The sequence below is a fragment of the Mirounga angustirostris genome, unplaced genomic scaffold (assembly GCF_029215605.1).
Source record: "Mirounga angustirostris isolate CCGP_5_RB_7025 unplaced genomic scaffold, mMirAng1.0.hap1 SCAF_1, whole genome shotgun sequence".
Classification (NCBI taxonomy): Eukaryota; Metazoa; Chordata; class Mammalia; order Carnivora; family Phocidae; genus Mirounga; species Mirounga angustirostris.
Genome location: NW_026991709.1, coordinates 196,935,254 through 196,956,346, shown reverse-complemented (window position 1 = coordinate 196,956,346; position 21,093 = coordinate 196,935,254). Strand labels below are relative to the sequence as shown.

Sequence of the window (21,093 nt, the reverse complement as noted above, 5' to 3'; positions counted from 1 at the left end):
GCGACCGCGCGGGCGGGCCGGGAGGGCGCGGGGGGCGGGCCGGGAGGGCGGGGCGTGCCGCCTAATCTTTTGTCCTCTGTGTCCCAGCCCTTCCCGGAAGCGACGTCTTCCTAGAACCGCCGGCTGTGCTGCCGGGCCGGGGAGGGGCGTGGGTGGGGGCGCCGGCTCCCCAGTGTGGCGCTGACGGCTGCTAAAGCCAACACCTTTGACAGATTTCCAAGAACTTTCCAGGAAAATGGGGCGGGGTCCCGCTCGCCGACCAATCGCAGCTCAGGAGGCGGAGCCGAGTGGCCGGGGCGGGCCAATTGCAGCTTTGGGATCGTAAGCTGAAGAACGAGCCGGGTAGAACGTGACCTGGAGACCAGTAGGGAAAGACCCGGTTGGAGGAGGCCAGGGAGGGGCAGGGGTTGTACCCGCCCGAGCCCAGACTACTTTTGGGCATTCCGCTTCGTTGGGGACAGTCCCCTTTGTCTCTGCAGAACTCGTGGCAGCGCAAGGGCAGGGTCACGGGCCTGTCCGCCCAGCTAGCGACTCCCCCAAAGCGGTCTGTCCGGTGAGCAAGCGCCCCCTGTGGGCCGCATTTGGATCCCCGGACTCTGTGTGGGGTGGTGGGGAAGTCGGTGGCATGGGGTGGGGTTTGGAGAAGGACGTGGGAGGAGGGGAGGGGTGCAGAGGGGGGCCTCAGATCCGAACAGGTCCGCGGGGGTCAAGGATCCACCACAGCTAAAAGGATCCAGGAGAGAATGTTTTCTCTGAAAGAGTTGGGAGAGAAGGCACATCCCAATCTTGGGATGGGGCAGGTGTGGCGACCTCATTATGCATTTGATGGCTGGGGCACTGGGAGACCCCAGCATGGAGCACCTATGTAGGGTGCAGTCTCTTCAGTAGAAACTGTCTACTGCCCCATTACTGTGAAGACAAAGGGCCCTCATAGCTGCCAAGCAACAGAACTAAGATTTGAAGCTGGGTCCCTATGGGGCCAAATCCCAAGCTCTCTATCCCAGGACTACCTCTTCCCTTCACTGAACACTTTGGATGTGCCATGTACTATCAGTGATTTCCAGCCTCATTTCATTGTCTAACCACTACATAGTGTGTCCTCTTTACAGGTGAGGAGATGGAGGGACAGAGAAGTGAGAATGTACCCTAGATCTCACAGCTGGCAAGTGATGAGTTGGTGCTTGGACCCCAGCCCCCACCACCGCCTGCCTCCTCTCTAGGTTCCTTGACCTAACAACTCCTAGGCATCCTTCAAGATCCAGCTTTAAGGTCCACAGTGAAGCTTCCCTGCCGCCAGGCCAGTCAGTGTCAGAGCACCGTGGGTGACCCCTTGAAAGTTCCCTTATGGATGTCAGGGATTATGCAGTTCTGTGTGTTAAACTAAATGGCCCCGAGGGTTTTGCCCTCCAAACACCTTTGGTGAATTTGACAGAGTAACGCACCTCACCTGTGTGCATGGTCTATGGTGTGCCCCTGTTTTGCCCCAGGTGTTGTGGGTCCCTCTGGCCATCTCATTATCACCTCTCCTGCTCTGGCTGCTCCCTACCCATCCCTGCTCTGAGTGCTGGGCCCACGATGCCACCCAGTGGCAATTCCTCTCATGGTTTCACTCGACACATTTCCTTATTCTCTCCAGGATAAGGCCTCCCCACACTCCAGGGATTGGCCTTGCTGCAGGATCTCCCTGCTCCTCCCCACCAGGAACAGTCACAAGATGGGTCAGTCACAATAATGCACAGCAGTGCCTTCCTCAAAGTCTGGCTCATTTGGTCTCTCTAGTCTCATCATTTGCAGCCTTTCCTCTCCCGGAAGAATAGTCTACACATGTAATGTGTGTGTGTGTATGTGTAGGGGCTATATTCAGTCCTCTACACTGCCCACCCCCCGCCCTGCCCAATGCTAGAGCGCACACACACACACACACACACACAGGACCCCTTCGTCACTGTAAGCTATTCCAAAGGCCTCAGCCCTCGGCCCCTTGGACAAACAGCTATCATGGAGGGCTGTGCGGCAAAGTCTGACACCACGAACCCACCCCTGCCCTAGCCCAGCTATCCCAAACAGTGAATTCTCCCATCAGTGTGCAAGTGGTTGCTGGAAAATGAGCAGCATTCTGAGTCTCTTGGGTTGAATGAACAGTTGCAAAACATCTGTCTATGATGGACCTACCTACATGGGAAATGTGTGTGCTTGTGTAAGAATTGGCATTGGTGGTGGAGACTGCAAAGGGACAGGCATCGCCATTGCTTACTTCTTATATTTCCCTATGGTTGAATTTATTATAACAGGCAAATTTTACTTATGCAATTAAAATTTGAATTAAAAAGAGATCAGTTTAAAAATATAATTATAGGGGTGCCTGGGTGGCTCAGTCAGTTAAGCGTCTGCCTTCGGCTCAGGTCTTGATCACAAGGTCCTGGGATCAAGTCCCACGTCGAGCTCCCTGCTCAGTGGGGAGTCTCCTTCTCCCTCTACTCCTCCCCCCTGCTCGTGATCTCTTTCTCTCTCTCTCACGCTCTCTCAAATAAGTAAATAAAATCTTAAAAAAAATAGTTATAAAATGTTTAGAACAATTGTAATCTGATTCTATTTTTAGAAAATAAGATAACAACCACAACATACACTGAGATAATTTGGCTGGGACAAGGAGCCAGCCCCCACCCTCAGCTGCCCAGCACTCTGCTTGTGACTGGGACCCTGCTTGTCCAGAATGAGATCTTGCTCAGCTTTGGTTTCACCTGGCCCAAACCAGTCACCTCCAGAGGCAGGATCCTTCTCCAGTCTCCAAGCTGTGAAAGCTTCCAGATCACAGTCTCTGAGATCTTGGATCAGGTTCTCAGGTGGGGCTCTGGGACTGAGGTTCTGGGTCCCGCTGGGCATAAATGTCTGTATGCGTGTGGTGCACGTGCAAGCCCATGTGTCTGGGCACATGTGCAAATCTGCGCTTATGCATGTGTGTGCATCTGTGAACACGTGTAAGAGCATATTTGTACAAGTGGAGGTAGGAAGGGGGCAGGGAGGCACAGGAGAGGAGGGTATCATTCAAGGGTGAGATCTGGGCCCTGGAGTTGTTCTTTGGGGGTTGGGATGGAGACCCTGCCATGAGAGCTACTGATCTCAGGCAGGTTCTTGATCTCTCAGGGCGTGTCTGTCCTGTAGGCTATGTGGGGTGGGTACAGCCCTGCCTCCTCTGGTCCCAGTGAGGTCATGGAGTGCCCCGGTAGAACATCCACTCAGTGTCTGGTCCGAAAGAAGGGTTTAGTCAGTTGAGGCCATCATCAGGGTCTCTGCTTCACCAAACCCTGCTAGCTTGAAGGTTGTCTCAAGGAGACAGGGCAGAGCCCTGGGCCCTTTCCTCTGGCTCTACGCCTGCACACACGGAGTACCAGCTCTCCTGGGAGTGCTGGTCTGAAGAGCCTTGGACCTGCAGCCCAGGAATCCACATGCATCCACATGCGTGCGTGCATGCGTGTGTGCATGTGTGTGTGTGTGTGTGTTGGCGTATGGGGAGGTGGGCGGGAGGCTATCTGGGCCCAATCCCAAAGCCAGAAGAAGTGCTCAGACCAAGATGTCCATCGACAGATGACTGGATAAAGAAGATGTGGGATATATATACAATGGAATATTATGCAGCCATCAAAAGGAATGAGATCTTGCCATTTGCAACGACGTGGATGGAACTGGAGAGTATTATGTTGAGTGAAATAAGTCAAACAGAGAAAAGACATGTATCATATGATCTCACTGATATGAGGAATTCTTAATTGCAGGAAACAAACAGGGTTGCTGGAGTGGGGGGTGGGGTGGGAGGGACGGGATGACTGGGTGATAGACACTGGGGAGGGTATGTGCTCTGGTAAGCACTGTGAATTGTGCAAGACTGTTGAATCTCAGATCTGTACCTCTGAAACAAATAATGCAATATATGTTAAGAAAAAAAAAGAAGAAGAAGAAGGTAGTGGGAGGGGAAGAATGAAGCAGGGGAAATCGGAGGGGTAGAGGAACCATGAGAGACCATGGACTCTGAAAAACAAACTGAGGGTTCTAGAGGGGGGGGGGTGGGAGGATGGGTTAGCCTAGTGATGGGTATTGAGAGGGCACATTCTGCATGGAGCACTGGGTGTTATGCACAAACAATGAATCATGGAACACTTCATTTAAACTAATGATGTAATGTATGGGGATTAACATAAGAATAAAAAAAAAAAGAAGTGCTCAGAGAACCGGTTGGGCCTGAGGCCTCAGCGCCTGCAGTCCTACAAGTGGCCTGTAGATGGCAGAAGAGGCCCGCGCAGGGACCTTAACCCAAGCCTCTCCTTCCCAGTCCCAAGTGAACCACCACATTCCAGTCCCTCAGCCTGAGGGTTGAGGAGTGGGCGGGTGTGCAGGAGTAATGCAGATTTGTCACAGGAGAGAGCAACACCCCCTGTGGCTCTATACAAGTTGTTTCCTCTCCGGGGACCTCAGTTTCCTCATCTGTGAAATAAGAGTTGTTTAACAGCCTGTGATGGGAAAACTGGGTCAAAATACCTAAGATAGTCTAAGATGGGCTCAGAATAGAGACCTAAAAGTGGAAGGGAACACCACATCGTTAATATAGAGTATACGGAGTGTCAGGAGGAGACTTTTTAAACAGGGCACCAAAAGCCCAAAGTATAAGATGAAAAGTTAATGGATCTGACAAAATGGGAATTTAGGATATCTGGTCTAAGGATGCTGTATCCCAAGGGAAAAAAATAAGCCACGGAATGAGCAGGAGAATGCACAGAAGGTGAGAGACACCCAGAGCCCCCAGGAATTGGAAAAAGGCGAATCACAACGAAATGCCATTTCACTTGGCCTGATGGCAAAAATTAAGACTTTAGGTAGGCCGGCGGTGGGCCACCACTAAGGAAGTCGCAAGCCTTACAAGCCTTGCTGGAGGGCCGTCTGCAGAGTGCAGGGAAAACGCCCGACTCAAGTGGCTTCCTGAGGCTCCGAGAGAAACTAGACTTCCTGCACTGTCACTTCCTAGGTCGCTGGTAAACTCCGGGGCTCACACCGCCCTAGCGGATGTCCCGAGCGCCTAGGTTTCCGCCCCCTTTGAGAAGCCACGCCCCCTATCCTGTCCGGGTGCCCGGGCGGGGCCCGCTAGGGCCTCCCTCCCCGCGCGGTCCTGCCAGGACTCGCCTGGCCCTTTAAGGCTGACCGAGCCCGGCCCCAAGTCCAGGACTCACGGGGGATGGGGAGTGGGGGGTGGGGGGTGGGGGAAGGGGAGCGGTCACGTGGGGCGCCGCCGGCAAGACTCGGCTCTAGGAGCTCCCGCCCCGGGTTCCCGGGGCCCCGGTCCCTGTCCCTCGCCGGCGCCAGCCAGGTACCCTGCTGTCAGGGACGCTCTTGCCAGGTACGCCCTCATAGGGCTCCCTCCACCTCCTGCTCCCAGAACTCGCGGCCTCTCGGCGCCCAGTCCCTTCCTTCCCCTCTTGACAGGAGTCGGGCAGGACTCGCTAGTGCCGGGCTGCGCAACCACCGCCCCCCGCCTCCCGTCTGTACTCTCGGACAGTTCGCTTCCCACTCCCGGCCCTGTCTGCTGCCCGCAGCCCAGCCAGGCTCAGGGGCTCAGGGCAGCGGTGTATTGGAAGAGTCTGAGCGGAACTCATTTTTCCCTTCTCCCCCAGGTGGCCCTGGACGCGCCAGGCTGGGGTCGACTCTGAGCGCCCCGCGGGGGCCATGGATGGCGAGACAGCAGAGGAGCAGGGGGGCAATGTGCCCCCGCAAGGTGCACCCTGCGGACCAGGCTCAGCCGGCGCTCCTGCCCTCGGGGGGCGGCGGGAGCCCAAGAAGTATGCAGTGACCGATGACTACCAGTTGTCCAAGCAGGTGCTGGGCCTGGGTGTGAACGGCAAGGTGCTGGAGTGCTTCCACAGGCGCACTGGGCAGAAATGTGCCCTGAAGGTCAGTGACCCCTCACTGCTCCGTGGGTGATCTAGAGGGCCCAACAGCAGAGGCCTGTGGGTGCAAGGTGTACCCAGGACCCCTGCTAAGCTTCTTATGATCAGTATCTCCTTTCATTCTTATACTCCCCTGTAAGGTCAGGCTCCTGGTACTCCTTGCTTTACAGATGGGGAAAACAAGGCTTAGCCTAGCTAAGCTCTCTCTCCCAGAGAGCAAGGGGGTGGAGTCAGTATGAGTAGAGTCTGCTGGACCCGGAAACAGGGAAGGAGTGGTTCCTGACGCGGGTTATGGCTGGGCCTATGTGTTCCTGCCAAAGGGGGGGTGGGGTGCTCTCGCTCAGCTTGGTTGTTCCTTCCATGAGAAGCTCTTTTGACTGGAATGGATCTGAGTTTCCCTCTACCTGAGGCTGAGTCCCCACCGAGGCTTGGGGTAGGGCTGCTTTCTCTCATGGCCCCTGACTGCCTGGGCTGGAGTGCTGGGTGGGAGCCTCCCAGGGCTGGCTCGTGGGCAAGGATGGTGTCCATCACACCTGTGAGCAAGAGGTTGCTGATGGGCTCCAGCTGAGTCACCGGCCCTATGTCGAAAAGGGCAGGTCCTGCTCCAAGCCTGGCTCACCCTGGTTCCTGGGCAGAGGGCGGGCCAACCATGTATCTGTGTCACACCATAGGCTCCCTGGAGGCCAAGAGCTCAACTGATATAGGTGGAATCCGGGGAGTTCTGGGGGTGGCTGATCTAGCCACATAGTTCTGGCTTAAGTCATTTAGTTCTGGGTCCAGGACCCTGCCCCATACCCAGAATGCCTTGAATCTGTTGTTACTGGGAACTTCACTCAACTGCAATTTGTGCCAGTGGCCACCTGGATGGATAGATCATGGCAAGGAAAGTTAGAATACAGCAAAGGATCTCATTTTACAGACATTGCAATTATGAGCTTGAGTGCAGAGTTCTGTGGACGTGGCTCTAATCTCTGGCCTGCATTTGCCAGCTCCGTGACCTTGGACTAGGTCCTGGACTCTGGAAATCAGGTTTCTGCCTCTGTTCAGGGGGAAAGATAAGGAGTTGATGTGAACTTGGAACGAGATGATGCCTGTAGAGTAATTGGTACAGGGCCTGATGCAGGCCTGGAGAGGTTACGGGACTTATTTGGGCACAGTGTCTGCAAGTATCTGAGCAGGGACCTGGGTCCAACTCCCTGTGTCTTTCCTAGGGGCACGAGGCTGATACGATGTGTCTGGAGGAGGCTCAGGGCTCGGCTGGTGAGGCTGAATCTCAGGCACAGCTTCTTCACCTACTAACCCAGCAGTGGAATGGGGTTGGGGGGGCCTTCTCTGAGTCCTTCAGGAGAAAATGGCTCTTCTCAGGGGGGAGTCTCTACCCCTTCGCTCAGCACCATCTTAGCGCTCTCACCTATAGTGGGGTAAGGGGCAGTCTGGGTAGATAGACAAGGGGCCAAGTGAAGCCAGAGAGCCTCTTAATACCAAGGCTTTGGCCCTGTGAACCAGGGCTGAGCTCTGACCAGCCCCTGTGGTGTTCCAGATGCTGTGAGCAAGGCAGGGATGGAGTGGGAGGCCAGAGATCTTGGGCCCAGGCAGCACCAGCTTTAAGCAGGCCTGGGCCTAGGCCCTTCTCCACAGACGCTGTGTCTGACAAATGACTTGGGGGAACTTCTGACTGTATCAGTTTCTAAAACACCTCCTCTTGAATCTAGGGCCTCAGTGCTTTCTTTGTTCTAGACTGGGAACTAGGACAGGCCTAGAACAAATTCCCCTGCTATACCCCCTTAGGCTTTATGGGTGAGTGTGGCTAGGGCTACTGCCTTGGGACCTTCAGGAGCTGGCCCTAGGAGGACATGGATTAGATGTGGCTCCCACTCCAACACCTTTCTTGTCTTGCCCCCAGTCTCCCTCTGGTCTAGTGGGCGAGTCTGGAAGTCTCTACCATCTGGCAGGTCTTTACCATCTTCCAAGATGGCGCTAGCACCGCTTCTGAAACATCATACCAGTACTGTGCATGGTGGCTCCAGCCTGGATGAGGAGAGTGGCATTTTTCTGCTTAGCTTCTGCTCCCTGCCGTCTCTGCCCTTCTTGGTAGTACAGGCCTAGGGCCCCGGCCTCTCTCCCTGCTTGTCCTCTTGGCCCTGTTGCTCAAGATGGCAGAGAGTGCTCAGCCTGAAGCCCGGAATGTAGCAGGCACTCCGAAAACAGGAAGAGTTGTGGTCAGTGTCCCTGTAGCTGTTACTATTCCCTGGGGGCCCTGGAGGGAGGCTCCTCCCCAGGGAGCTGAGCCTCTTCCCCTCAGCCCCTGACCACTGTTGTGGTCCATTTTGGCTTCGCTCCCACTCAGTGGCTCCTTCCCAAGGCCACTTCTGCTGCTGGTGCCGTCATTCCACTCTCCATTCCTAAGCACTTGCTGCAGTCCCCTTGGCAGGACCTAGAGGAGCCCCCTGCCTCCTACCGACATCTTGTGCCCCCTCCTAGGCCTCACTCATGAATTGGTACCCCTCAGTTTTACTCCTAGCTGGGCATGACCTTGCATATCTGCCCCCCATCAGTCACCCCACCACATCCGAGACACAACCCCTCCATCCTTATCACGTATATGAAAACTGTGACTTGGAGTCAGTGGTCAGAAATCATGTAGCTTGATTGGGATGACAGATTGTAGCAGAGGCCAGAGTCTCCTCCCCTCCCAACTTCCTGCCCAGCCCACTTGTGGTCCCCTGCCTCTTGGCGGGCAGGAGTGACCATGACACTTAGATAAATAAACACAATGAAAGGTTTTGAGAGGACAGAGGGGTTCTGCCTTGGGGAAAGGGGAGTCTTCTTTCCTGCCCCTGTTCTCCGGGCTCTGGGGCTTGGGGCCCTCCTCTCTGACCACTGGAGTATTTCGGAGGCCCCTGGGGCTCCCCGTGCCCTCCTTTTCACTTCTTCATCAGACAGAGTGGAGTGGTGGGGTGCTGGAGCTGCAGGCCGGGGAGTTACCCACATGGCTCCCTGGGTGGGGCCGGCCAGTTGAAGCTGGTGCCGCAGAGCTGGATTTGAAGCTGGGTGTGGCTGCCAGGCGGGCCAGGTACTTTCTCATTTGGCAGCTGCCGCCCCCTCACCTGCCATCTCGGGACCGGTCAGATCAGCCTTGGCAGGGCCATCTGTTACCGAGTCAACCAATCAGGAAGCGGGTGGAGGGGCTGGTAGCCCTGTCCAATGGAGGCCCCCAGTAGGGGTTTCACTGTATCCAACCTCCTCCCCGGGCTGCCCCTCTCCTTGAAGGAAAGAATCGCTGGAGCTCGTGTGCTTCCAGGCCAGTGGAACCTTCGGAACTGTCAGGGGTGGGCAATTGGCTGTTTAAACAAAGATCCTAGGAAGGGCATCAAACCCTAAAGAATGCAAGTAGTGGGGTTTGGGGCAGAGGTCCGTTGTTTTGAGCTGCTTCACGCCTGCCCAGCTGGCCTTGCTCACAGGTTTAGAAGCTGTGCTCAAAGCCTACACCTCTGCTGGGGATCCCCTCTGCTGGGAGTGCCAGAATCTTCCCATCCTATCCAGGAGCTGATGCCGTCTCTCCAGGCTTCAGGCCTTGGTGCTGTGGATGCTAATATTCTCATAGACGGTTAGCAGTTTTCCAGACTGTTCTGTCCAGCAGGCCCCGTCCCCAGTGCATGATACGTGTTCTCTTACCTAATTCCTGTGGTTCCCATTTTATGGGTAATGTCGCTGATATTCAGTAAGGTGAACGACTTGCCCATAATGCACAGGGGAAGAGTGGCAGGGCTGTGATGTGAGCCTATGCATTTTGATGCCAGAGTCTTCGCATTTAAGTCACCCCACACCTCATGCTAGTTTCTGGGGGGGTCTCTAAGACTTGGCCCCCGGAAGGGTGCTAGCATCCTTGGCTCCACTGGGAGCCCAAGTGGTGCTGTTCATAGTTGTCTCTCTCTCCTCAGCTCTCCTCACTGTGCAGGACTCTGCTTGTGAGGGGACCAGTGGTCCCACAGGCCGGCACACAAGGGCCATGATGGCTGTGGGGCTGTCTCAGAGAGGTTGTGTGGTTCATCTCAAGCGTGGTGAGTCTCAGACAAGCCCAGCCCAGCAGAGCCCGGACTGCCACAAGCAGGAAGTGAGGTTGGTGAGTGGGCGAGAAGAAACTGTCTGGGCTGGGCGAGCCAGGGGAGACTTCCTGGAAGAGACTGCCAGCTTTAATCCAGGCCTCTGGTCTGAGAAGGATGTGGACGACAGAGGAGGGCACAGGGTGTGTGTGATGGCAGGTCTGATTTGCACCACTCAGCACCTGCTGCGGAGTACCACTTCCCCACTCCCAGCCGTGGGTCCTGGCAGGATGAGGCTGATCTCAGCGGGGCAGGCGTCCAGGCCCTGACAGACGCTGCGAGCCATAGAGGGACTGTGAGGGCTGTGTGGAAGGAGAGGCTTTTACATAGGGCCTTGAAAAAAGGTCAGCGACCCCCCCCCTCATTCTCCCACAACTCAGATTCATACCGCGCCCCCAGGGACCTCTGTCTGTCTTTGGTGTCCTCTCTCACTAAGTGGGCAGAAATCCTCCCTCCTTCCCCCAGAGCTTTCTTTCCTAACATCGCCAGAACCCTCGTGGAGCACTGTTGCTTAGGGTGCTCTAGAGGCTCCTGGGTCACCTGAGCTGTCCTTTAGTTCAGGTCGTGTGGGAAGGGCCTGGTCTCTGTGACAACAGAGGTCTGTTATGTCTCTGCTGAGGTTTGCACTTGGGGAAGCTATTTCCCTACTTGGATCCCTCATCTTTTTCTCCAAGGGCCTCCTTGGGATATCATCATGGAACACACCTGTGAGGGGGCCGCAGGTAGAGCACCTGGCTTTGCAGTCCCCTCACCTCCTTTGGTTCCAGCCTGGTGACTGGCTGCCGGGTGTCCAAAGGTGGTGGTCACCAGGCAAGAGTTGAAGACAGCGGCCATCCCTAGGTGTGGTAACAGTGTGCACCCAGCCCTCCTGCGTGTGTGGGTCTCCTGCTCTCGGGGCACTAAGAACATGGCTCCCATCGGCTCCTGTGTTTTTTCCAGGCGAATTTTGGTTCTGCTGGCCTTGCTCCTGTTTGAGATCTTATGTGTTCCCACGTGAGAGGCTGCCTGAGTGCATTTTGTTGGTGGCATGTTATTGGCCTTTATGAGGATTCCCTTGGGCTCATCGTGCACCTGGGGAAGCCAGCCCCTTGTGGGGTGAGAAAGGATAGTGTGAAAGGAATTTTGGGTCCTGGACTCTCCTCCCTACCCTCCCATCCTTTTAGAACTAAGTGGATTAGGCCCTGTGTAATTGTGAATAAAATCCTGCTGCTGGGAACCGTGGGGGTTTTGCTTAGAGCAGGAGAACAAGAGGAGACTGCTGTTTGGGGGAACAAGGAGCCTCAGGAGGCCTTTCCAGCACTGGACAGGCCAGAGACGCTGAGAATATTGATTTTGCGTTTTTTTTTTGTTTTTTTTTTTTTTTTTTTGCGGGTTTTGTGTTAGGATTGCCTTTTTCTTTAGACTAGGGCTTTTGTCATTGCTGCTTACTCTTTGTGGCACTTTCTGTTCTTCTTAGCTCCTTGTTGCTTTCATTTCTTCTTTCCCCTTTCTGTTACCCTTGCTGTCACTTAGTTCCTCCCCTCTCTGGCCTTGCTACTCTCTGTCTCAGGAGTTTCAGGCTTAATGGGCCTCTTCTCTGCAGCTTGCAGGCCAAGGGCAGGCAGCGGACAGATGGGGGCTGGTTAGGTGCTGGGGATTCACGCGAGTCACCGTGAAGGGGTCACCCTGAAGTCTCCCCCCGACAGGGTAGGGTAGGAGTAGGACAGGAAGGAGGAGCATCTGTACCCATGCCACTCACAATGTCCCCTCCTTGCTGCTGGCCTTGACCAGGTGCTGGTGGCCTTGGCAGCCAGAGCAGTGGAGTCAGGAACATTTGGGCCAAGCTTGTAACCCGAGGAGTCCCCTGTGGAGTGTAGGAAGTCAACGTCGGCGGGGGCCTCCTCTGTTGGGTCTCCTTTTATGGCTCAATGGTCTGAGACTTATGCTCTGGACAACAGTGTGAGATTAGGAGCACTGTGACTCCCAAGGATTCTCTGGCTGAGGCTGAGGAGAGAAGGGGCTGGGGTCAGAGCCAGAGCCTCAGAGCCTCCTCTTAGTGGGAGGAACTTGTGGAGGGACTGGGAGGGCTTGGACATGAGGTGCAACCTCCCACTACTCTAGGGGACAAAACTGCATGTGAGCTGCCCTGCACTGTCCGGGACGAGCACCCCAGAGCACCTGACTCTCTAGCCTGCACTCTGCACCTGACCCCGTCACCTGTGACACTCGAGGCTATTTTCACGGGTGTGATGGGCCAGGGCCTGGACCTGCACACTCATCACCCCATTCGTAAGGGTTCAGCCTCTAACAAGGGACTCACAACTTGTTCTGTAGATGTTCCCGCAACATAAACAAGCCCCCTTCTCAGGGTGTGGCAGAGGGACAGGCAGGTAGCCTCCATGCTCTCTGGCAGGCAGTGGCACATGGGGCAGAGGTTGGGGGTGGAGGGTGGGGATAAGAGCACCCACTTATCCCTTGAGTGCTTCCTACATGCTGAACCCGGACACAGAAACATCTAAGAATGGGTGTATCACCCCCGTGTCACGGATGCAGAGGCTGAGATTCGAGAAGGTAAAGTAACTCACTCCAAGTCTCAGAGTAGGGACATGCCCTGGCTGGGCTGGAACCCCTGGCCTTTCTGGCGGCAAAGTTGTGGCTCTCAGCTATCTCTGGGGATCAGGAGCCAGACCTCTCTCCCAGGCCACAGCCTACCCATCTATAAGATGAGGGGCTGGGCGCTCTGCTTGACAAGAGCTCCCCTTCTAGCTGTGCAGACCTTTTTGGTGGGCAGTGATTGTGGGCATTGCTAGGGAAGCAGGCAGGTAAATAGTGGCAATAGACGGGCAGCGTGGAGACTGGCTAGAGGGAGCCCCAAGATGCCTCTCGTAAGCTAGCTGCTAAGTGGTGCTGCCAGGGGGACGGTCAGCTGTGTGACTCCGCCAGCAAGGTCTGTGTTCAGCTACGGACAGGAGCTCTGGGGTTATGACTTAGGTTGGAAGACCCCTTTCTACTGTACTCCATTGCCCAGTTAAAGCCTGTAGTCAGGCTGAGCCTGTCCCAGGGCGCATCTTTACCCTAGGAAGGCATGAGAGAGTGGGGATGAATCACTGTTGCCTGTTCCTATGGCAGGAGCATCCCTCAGTATGGCCAGGCCACTACCCTGGCCTCTCCGAGGACTTCCCTTTCCTCATGGCTACGGCTCCATGGCATGATCAAAGACCAGGACATTTTCCCAGGAGTTGGAACCCTCAGAGCCCTCTAGCAGAAGAGGAGCAGGAGAGGCAGAGCGACCAGGGGCCAGTGGAGGTTGGACGCTCCTCTGGGAGGAGCCTGAGTGAGGCCACGGTGGCCTGTGCTCACCCAAGCCTGTGTGGGGAGCTGCAGGGACGTGGATGAAGCCAAGGGAAATGGGAGAGATGCTAGCAGATATGATGTTGGCTGTTGGCTTCAGAAAGAGCAGGTCTGAGGGGTGGGGAGTCAGAAGGTTCCCTAGGGTCTTGGCACTATGCCTCTGGGAGTAGTCCCGTCTGTCTCCCCTCTCCCCCCGAGCACACACATTTATTCCTTTGTTATCTTTGTGACACCTCCTCCAGGACACAGAGACCAGCCGTCACTCTTCTCAGAGCTAGAGGGTGCTGGGTCTCCTGTCTCTACGGCCAGCCCCGGGGCGTGGCCTGCTGGGTGCCTCAGCAGGGGTCCCCCGGGCAAGGCCTCACTTGCCCTGGTCACCCCCTGCTTAGGGAAGGTGGCCACTGCCCTCTGTAGCCCCACTGGCTATGTGGGCATCCCTGTGGCAGAGCTGGCCCCTTGGGAGCACAGACTGTGGCTGGGGTGGGGCTCTCTTCACGAGGAGGGACCATTAAAGGGACCTTACTTCTGAGATGAGAATAAAACACTTGCGTTTGCTGAAATTTTCCACTCTTGGCTGAAAATGTCCTATTTTTACACTGTCATAGGAGAAATAGAACTAGGGTAATGTTTCACCGATAACATAGCTGATTTTGACAGAAAAATGCTTTTTTCCCCTAAGAAGTTTTTTTTTTTTATCCCCTAAGAAGTTTAAAGGAGGATAATAGAACCTGGACCCTCTGAGGAGGCACTCCGGGGCCTCACAAGGCCCCTGAGTGGGCTCTCCTCAAACCCCCTCTCAGAAGTCTCTGGGTGGGGTGCTGGGATCCGGTACCTGCCTCAGGCAGAGGGAATTCTGGTCCTGCCACTTACTCCTGGTGTAATCTCTCTGAGAGAGAGAGAGAGAGAGAGAGAGAGAGAGAGAGAAAGAGGATGTTGTAGCTCTCTCTGGGCCTCTTTTCCCTCCTGTGAAGTAGATGCTGATAGTCACAGACCTGCCTGTCCTGTCCCCATTGCCATATGTGAGGAGACTGCACATCCATTTCCATAGATGGGGAGCGGGAGCTCAGAGAGCTTAAGGGATTGGCCCAGAGTCACCACACACTTTGCAGAAAGGGACATTGCTCAAAAGGATGCATGGGGGCAGTTGAGGCGTATAAAGGTGGCTGCCGCCTGAGAGAGTGAAGTTGTGCCCCTCCCCTAGTCTGCCACGCTGAGAGCTGGGCTGGTTCCCTGGCTGGGGTCCCCAGGTCTCCACCTTGCTCCCTCACCTGACCCTTGGCCCCCTCCCCTGAGGTCAGCCATCTCATCCTCTCCCCACCCTGGAGAGTCTGTCCCTTCCTCACTGGGCCTTTCACAGCAAAGCAGGGTCCATAGACTCTTGATTCTTAGTCCATTTTTGCAAAGCCATGTCCAGTCCTGCCCCTCTCAGGGTTTGAGACCATTTCCTGTGACCTGCTGGTTTGCAGGGGGTCTGTCTCCCCTTGATCCCAGAGGCTGCATCTGGATTTCCCCAAGTTCTGCAGGTGAAGAGTATGGGGCCACTTCAGGGCAGACCCAGGGGAATCCTGGAGCCAAGCAAACCTCAAGGGCCATTTCCACTCAGTATGTACTTGGCACTGTGCTAATCTGAGCTCTCTCTGTGTTCTCATTCCATCCTCATGGCCACCAGGGAACATGCGTACTGTCACTGTTCCCATTTTCCAGTTGGGACCAGTGAGGCTCAGAGAGGTTGAATGGCCTGCTCAGAGCTAGAGGCAAGTGGAAGATGGCAGTCCATGTCTGCCCTGGAGTCCCGTGCCCACAGCTGGTCCTTCATAGTACATGGTCTCCGGCCGGGGGCACGGGGACCCCTGGGCCTGCCCCAGCTAGCACTTATGTTCCTGCTGTCCCTCTCCCTCCCTGCCTTGGAGCCCAGCTCAACTCCCTCTTTCTGGAAGCATTCTTCCCCTCTCCCACGTGTCTCCAGCCATCTCCCTCCCCAGACCTGGCACTTCTGCCTTTGTTTCTCGGTCGTGTGTGGCTGGTGGGAAACAGGTAAACTGAGGCCATCAAAATTTAGCAAATTGAAGGAGTCTTGTGTTCCTGAGACTTAACCATTTCCAAATGTGTGTTGGATCTCCTGTAGGCTCGGAGCCTCAGCCATTCTCTCCTCTTCTGGGACTGTGGTGGGAGGCACCCAGCCTATCAGCGGTCCTACCCTCCCTCCTGCACTCCACCCCCTGCCATCAGGTGCTCTGGCCTTGGCCTGGAAGGGGGTTGTTTGGGGGCTCCTCTTCTTCCTGGGCTCCCTTGGCTGGGCTTCCCCGTCTTGTCTGCTCTGCCAGGTTCTGGCTCTAGAAAGAAAAGAAGAGGGAGAGAAGGAGCCAGGACCAGTTCCCTAGGGCTTACATCCTCATCAAGCACTCTGATTGGCAGTAAATCATCCATAGACTCCCAAATCCTTGGGGACAGAGTGCCCACGGCTGCATTCCTGGCCCCAGCTCTGGGCCTAGCCCTCAGGCAGGGCCAGTAAACACTGGCAGAAGTGGGGGAGGGATCTATAAAATGGGTAGGCCTCCCTAGGCATGAGGGATGAATCTTGGTTCCCAAAAGACTCCCAGGTGCAGAGGTGGCCATGTGTGAGCCGTGAGACCCCGAGAAGCCACAAAACCTCCCTGAGCCTCAGTCTCCTGGGCCACTGTTATAATAGCCACCAAGTGGCAGAGCCTCATCTAGATCCCGAAGTGTGGGGCCAAACCCCACACACAAAAGGAGCAAAGCAGCTATCGGCGTGGTCCCCACTGCCTAGAAGCCAACAGATGGGTTCAAGTCCTGACTCTCACTGCCCCGGTGTGTGACTTTGGACAAGCCACTTAACCTCTCGGAGTCGTAGTTTCCCCACAGTTAAAAGGATGATACTGGCTCTTCTCAGGATATGGTGAGCACTGAATGAGGTGGGGTCTGTGATCAGATGCCGTGGCCAACACACCACTGGCCGAGAACCAGGGAGAGATAGCTGTCATGAAGGGGCGGCTAAAACGGATCTGACGCTCTCGGTCCCTGAGCACCCAGCTGGGGCCTGGGCATTCGGGGTCAGTGGTATCATGTGAGCTGACCTCCCTGGAACTTAGCCTCTGAGGAGGAGAGGTGAATGGACAGGGCAAGCTGGAGGCCAGGATACGGCCAGAGCTTAATGAAGTGAGGTCTGATCTGGCACGAGGCCAGCTAATCCATAGCTGCAAAATTGGTTCCGTTAGCTCCTTTCATGAGCTACAAAAGCTGGGGAAATGAGTATGTGTGAGAACAGTGGCACATGTTGGAGGCTCTCATTCAAAACTGTGGCGAAAAAGTTAGACTTGACACGGTCAGCAGCTCTCTAAACAGCACTGGCGCCCTCGGATGGGGTGGGGTTGGTGGGGGGCGGGGGGCACGGCCCTGGCTTTATAAGGAGACACTGAGGCCAGAAGGCCTGAATCCTGGACTTGAGGTCAGTCTATACCGTCCCATCCTGGAGGCTGTGGCCTCGGCTCTGAGTGGACAGAGCAGCTCGTGAGGATCAGGGGCCGGCCAGGGGCCAGGGTGAAGTGTGTTGGGACCCCTCACTGGTGCTAGCCGCACAAGGCAGGAGTGGTCTCAACAGCTGGCTATAAAATGAATTCAGCTTCGGGACGCCTGGGTGGCTCAGTTGGTTAAGCGACTGCCTTCGGCTCAGGTCATGATCCTGGAGTCCCGGGATCGAGTCCCACATCGGGCTCTCTGCTCAGCAGGGAGTCTGCTTCTCCCTCTGACCCTCCCCCCCGCTCATGCTCTCTCTATCTCATTCTCTCTCTCAAATAAATAAATAAAATCTTTAAAAAAAAAAAAAAAAAAAAAATGAATTCAGCTTCTCCAGTGGTGTGTCTCTCATAAAAGCAGAGCTCTGTCTAATGGGACAAATAATCCTAAATAATCAGAACTGGGAGCCCGAAGGGACCTTAGACATGGCTGAGTTGAATGCTCTTGTCAAGGAGGGAGCGTGGTAGGTTCAAAGTGCTTTTTCTTACCTATGACCTCTCTCTGGAGGATAGAGGTTTCCCACAACGAACAAAATGGGAGTTGAAGACCTGTATTTTCCGATACCATTCCACTCAGTTCTGCTGCCCGAGCGTTTGGCGTTGAATGGGTGCACCACGATGCAATCGATAGCCCAGAAATGCAGCTCTTCAGTGTTCTGGTCTGCCCTTGCCTGAGGCTGGGATGAGGCCCCCAAGTGGGAGAAGGGGTGTCGTGGGGGGACATACCGGTCCTTCCGCCTCTCTCTTCTCTGTACTCTGGCACAGGACAAAGCTGGAATCCCCAGAAAGTAGAGGGTCTGGCGATGTTACCTCGGGCTGCTGGTGGTCGTGCCAGGCTACCATGCCACGTGCCGGCCTCAATTTTTAGGAGGGAATTTGTATCAGATAAGTTCATGCGAATCCTTCTGTATCTTGCAGAATTATTATTGAAGATGTTGTCGGAATGTTATACTTTTCCCTCATGTAAGGTCTGATGTTAAATCCCTTTAAGAATTTGGTCTTGAGGGGCTCCTGGGTGGCTCAGCCAGTTAAGTGGTTACGCATCTGCCTTGGGCTCAGGTCACGATCCCAGGGTGCTGGGATCGAGTTCCGCATCTGACTCCTTGCTCATGGGGGAGCCTGCTTCTCCCTCTCCCTCTGCCGTCCCTCAACCCCCCCCGCCCCCACCGCTTGTGTTTTCTCTCTCAAATAAATAAGTAAATAAATAAATAAAATCTTAAAAAAAAAAGAATTTGGTCTTGGAAAAAGTTCAATGAATGTCTGTGCTTCTCTTCATGGGGTGATAAAAGCAGCAGAACCTATCTGGTTTCCTTCTTTGCCAAGACTCCCAGGAAGCTCAGAATTAAAAGATGTCCTCAATTATAGTTACGAGCTTACATGGGTTTCTGGTACATTTTATTTTTCTCTGTATTCTAAAGAGAATCTGACGTTTTTTGTTTTAGTCATGCTTTTAGGGTTATAAAATGCCTGAACTCCTGTTGTCAATGAGTAGAGCAGTGGAAATAATGAGACTTAGAGTGGCTCACTGGGCAGTGAGAGCACCTGGATGCCTGGCCTCCAGGAGGTTCTCTTTGCTGTAAGGATGATGTCTCTCAGGCTGTGGGTTGTCGTGAAATCTGGAGTAAATATTTCTTAATTTGTTAGTGCTTCACTGATGGGAGAGATTGCAAGCCAGCTCTCTTCCCCCGGAAGGAGTGGGTGTTCCCACAGTGGCCACAGAGCAGCTTGGCCTGGGCTGCAGGTTAATTGGCTGGGAGTATGGAGGTTGGGTGAGGGGAGGCTGCCTGTCCAGGCTGGTGGCCTGGGGGCCTCCTGTGTATGAGACAGATGGGGAGACTGTGAACACTCTTTACTTGAGAAGAGCCCGGCCCTGGGGTTAGCTGGATGTGGACACTAGATACATGGGTGAGCATAAGGGCCTGGGTAGGTGGCCCTTCTGGGGCTGGGAGGTGGCTGGAGTAGGGTGTTGGGGGCTTGTCCCAAAGCTGTGTCCTCACAGAGCCGCCACAGACATCCCAGCTCCCTGTGATGCTCTAGGAAAGCGGATGGAGTGCTTTTACAGCTCTGGGCAATGTGAGGTGATGCAGGAGACAGGGCCTCAGTGGGAGAGGAGGTCTGGGTGGAGGGGTCTGGGCTTGGGCAAGGCGGTCACAGGGTGAGTAGTGGCAGCAAGACCGCCAGTCTTTCCTGGGCACCTCTCTGTGCCCAGTACTCTGGTAGGCACCGGAGAGAGAGAAAATATTGGATGAATGAATGGACAGATGGATGGGTCCCACTCTCTGGGGGTTCAGAGTCACTATTGCAGGGGTAGGAGACATGCATGCCCACGGCCCCCACCCCCATGCTCCCTATACCCATGCACCCCCAGGACACACCCCTATACCTGCCTGTATCCATGTTCCCGTGCCCCCCACCCCCTGCGCACCCACACCTGTGCACACGTTCATTCCAGAGCAGGTCTCCCGAGGCCTGTAGCGGTAGTTTTGGTTGGTGCCACCCCATCCTCTCATTTCCCCTCAGGGAGGGGTTGTCTGGACACTCTCTTAAAAGTCCCTTCTTCTCCTTGTTCAGTCTTGCCACACTCCGGCTTGGTGGCCCCAGGGCTGTGACTTCATCTTCCTGAACCTCTCTTTCCTCAGTCTGTAAACTGGGGTTGCCAGCCCCGCCCGGCTCACCTCACAGGGCAGTGCCAGCATTCCCATGAGATGAGGGGGGAGACTGTTTTGTAAACTGCAGATTGTTTTCCAGTCCAGTGTTGCTCTCGCTTTCCCTGCTCCTGGACTGGGGAGCTCCTCCACCCACATGTGAAGCCTGTCCTTGGGTGGGGCAGGATGCAGCATGCACGGAGGGAGGGGGCCTGGCTAGTCCTGAGCCTCCCATTCTGCCTGGTGCTGCTGGCGGGGGGGTCCATGGGCCCCTCGGCCTCAACCTTTGTTGGGGTCCACTGACGGGGTTGGCAGGGGTCTCGGCCATTCGGCTGTAGGCTCTGGGGGCAGCTTGGAGAATTTGTCAGAGGAGAGCGAGGGAGAAGGGAGAGGTTGAACCTGCTTCGTCAAAACCTGAGGCTAGAGCAGTGTCGTTTGTTCAAAGAAATGTCATCTCAGATTCGATGTTCATCTAACTTCACTGGGGGCCCACACCTCAGTACAGCCAGGAGCCCCTCCCTTGGGAGAAAGCCAGGGTTCTGCCTCATGGGTGTGTGGGTACCTGCTGGGCGCTTCATGGAGCTGCCCAGGAGCCATCACAGACCCTCAGCTTTGGTGGACCCCTAGGGGGCCCAAGGGACATGTGGTGGGAGTGAGGTTAGGGTGGGGTCTGCCAAATTGGCTTGTCAGAAGGCTATGCCATCTTCTTTTCTTCCCAGCTGTGACTGGGAACCAGGTGGTGCCCATCTGTTTCAGGAATTTGGATATGGGTCTGTGGAGCCTCAGGGACTGCTCCATGGGGGCGGTGATGGGGGAGGGGGGCTACAGTAGTTACTTTGCAAGGAGCCCCTGACCAGAGGTTTCTGTTCCTCCAATCTAGCTCAAGCACTGTAGCTCAACATTAGAGAAACAGAGGCCCAGAGAGGCAAAGGAGCCACCAAAGGTCACACTGACAGTGAGAGTAGAATCTGAGCCTCCTATCTCCTAGCCCTGTGCTCATTTCCATGCCTGGGAAAATGGGGCTCTTGCTTGGGGACATCTTTTATGAAGGGTTGTGTGGACTCATGTACCTGTGTGAATGAAGCCAAGGAATTGCCATTTATAGCAATGGCCTTGTGGGCTGGAGCAGTCAGGATGGGCTCCTTGGGAGAGGAGGTAAAGTCTGGTTCACCAGGGAGGGTGGGTGAGGTGGAGTGGGGAGCAAGTTCGGCCAGGTTGTCATGTCTCTCGTTGTTGAGCCTTCCTAGGTCTTCCTCAATTTAATCTTATTCTGTCCTCATGATGGGTTGTGAGTGTTTCTTCCTCTTAACCCCACTTCATAGATTTGTTCCATAAATCTACAAATATTACATCAGCCAGTGCTCTGTGCCAGGCCCAGTACTGGGACCCAGGGATGACCAGGCAGGCTGGTGGTGCCCTTGCCCTTCCTTTGCCTCTCTGGGCCTCTGTTTCCCTCCAGCCTGGCTGGGGTACCAGCCACGTGGTCTGGGACCTGTTAGTTCCCCTTGCTGTGCCTCCATTTCTCAGCTAAGGAACGGGGATAATGAAG

General features: G+C 55.1%; 1 protein-coding gene across 1 annotated transcript in view; it reads left to right on the top strand.

The window, feature by feature from the left end:
* The first annotated feature begins 5,236 nt into the window (after positions 1–5,236).
* Positions 5,237–21,093, top strand: part of MAPKAPK3 (MAPK activated protein kinase 3) — a 28,316-nt gene continuing 12,459 nt past the window's right edge. Inside the window, exons 1-2 of the mRNA XM_045862272.3 lie at positions 5,237–5,386; positions 5,661–5,937. Coding sequence (XP_045718228.1) covers positions 5,713–5,937 — 225 coding nt within the window. The 5' untranslated portion in view covers positions 5,237–5,386; positions 5,661–5,712. The remainder of the gene's footprint in view (positions 5,387–5,660; positions 5,938–21,093) is intronic.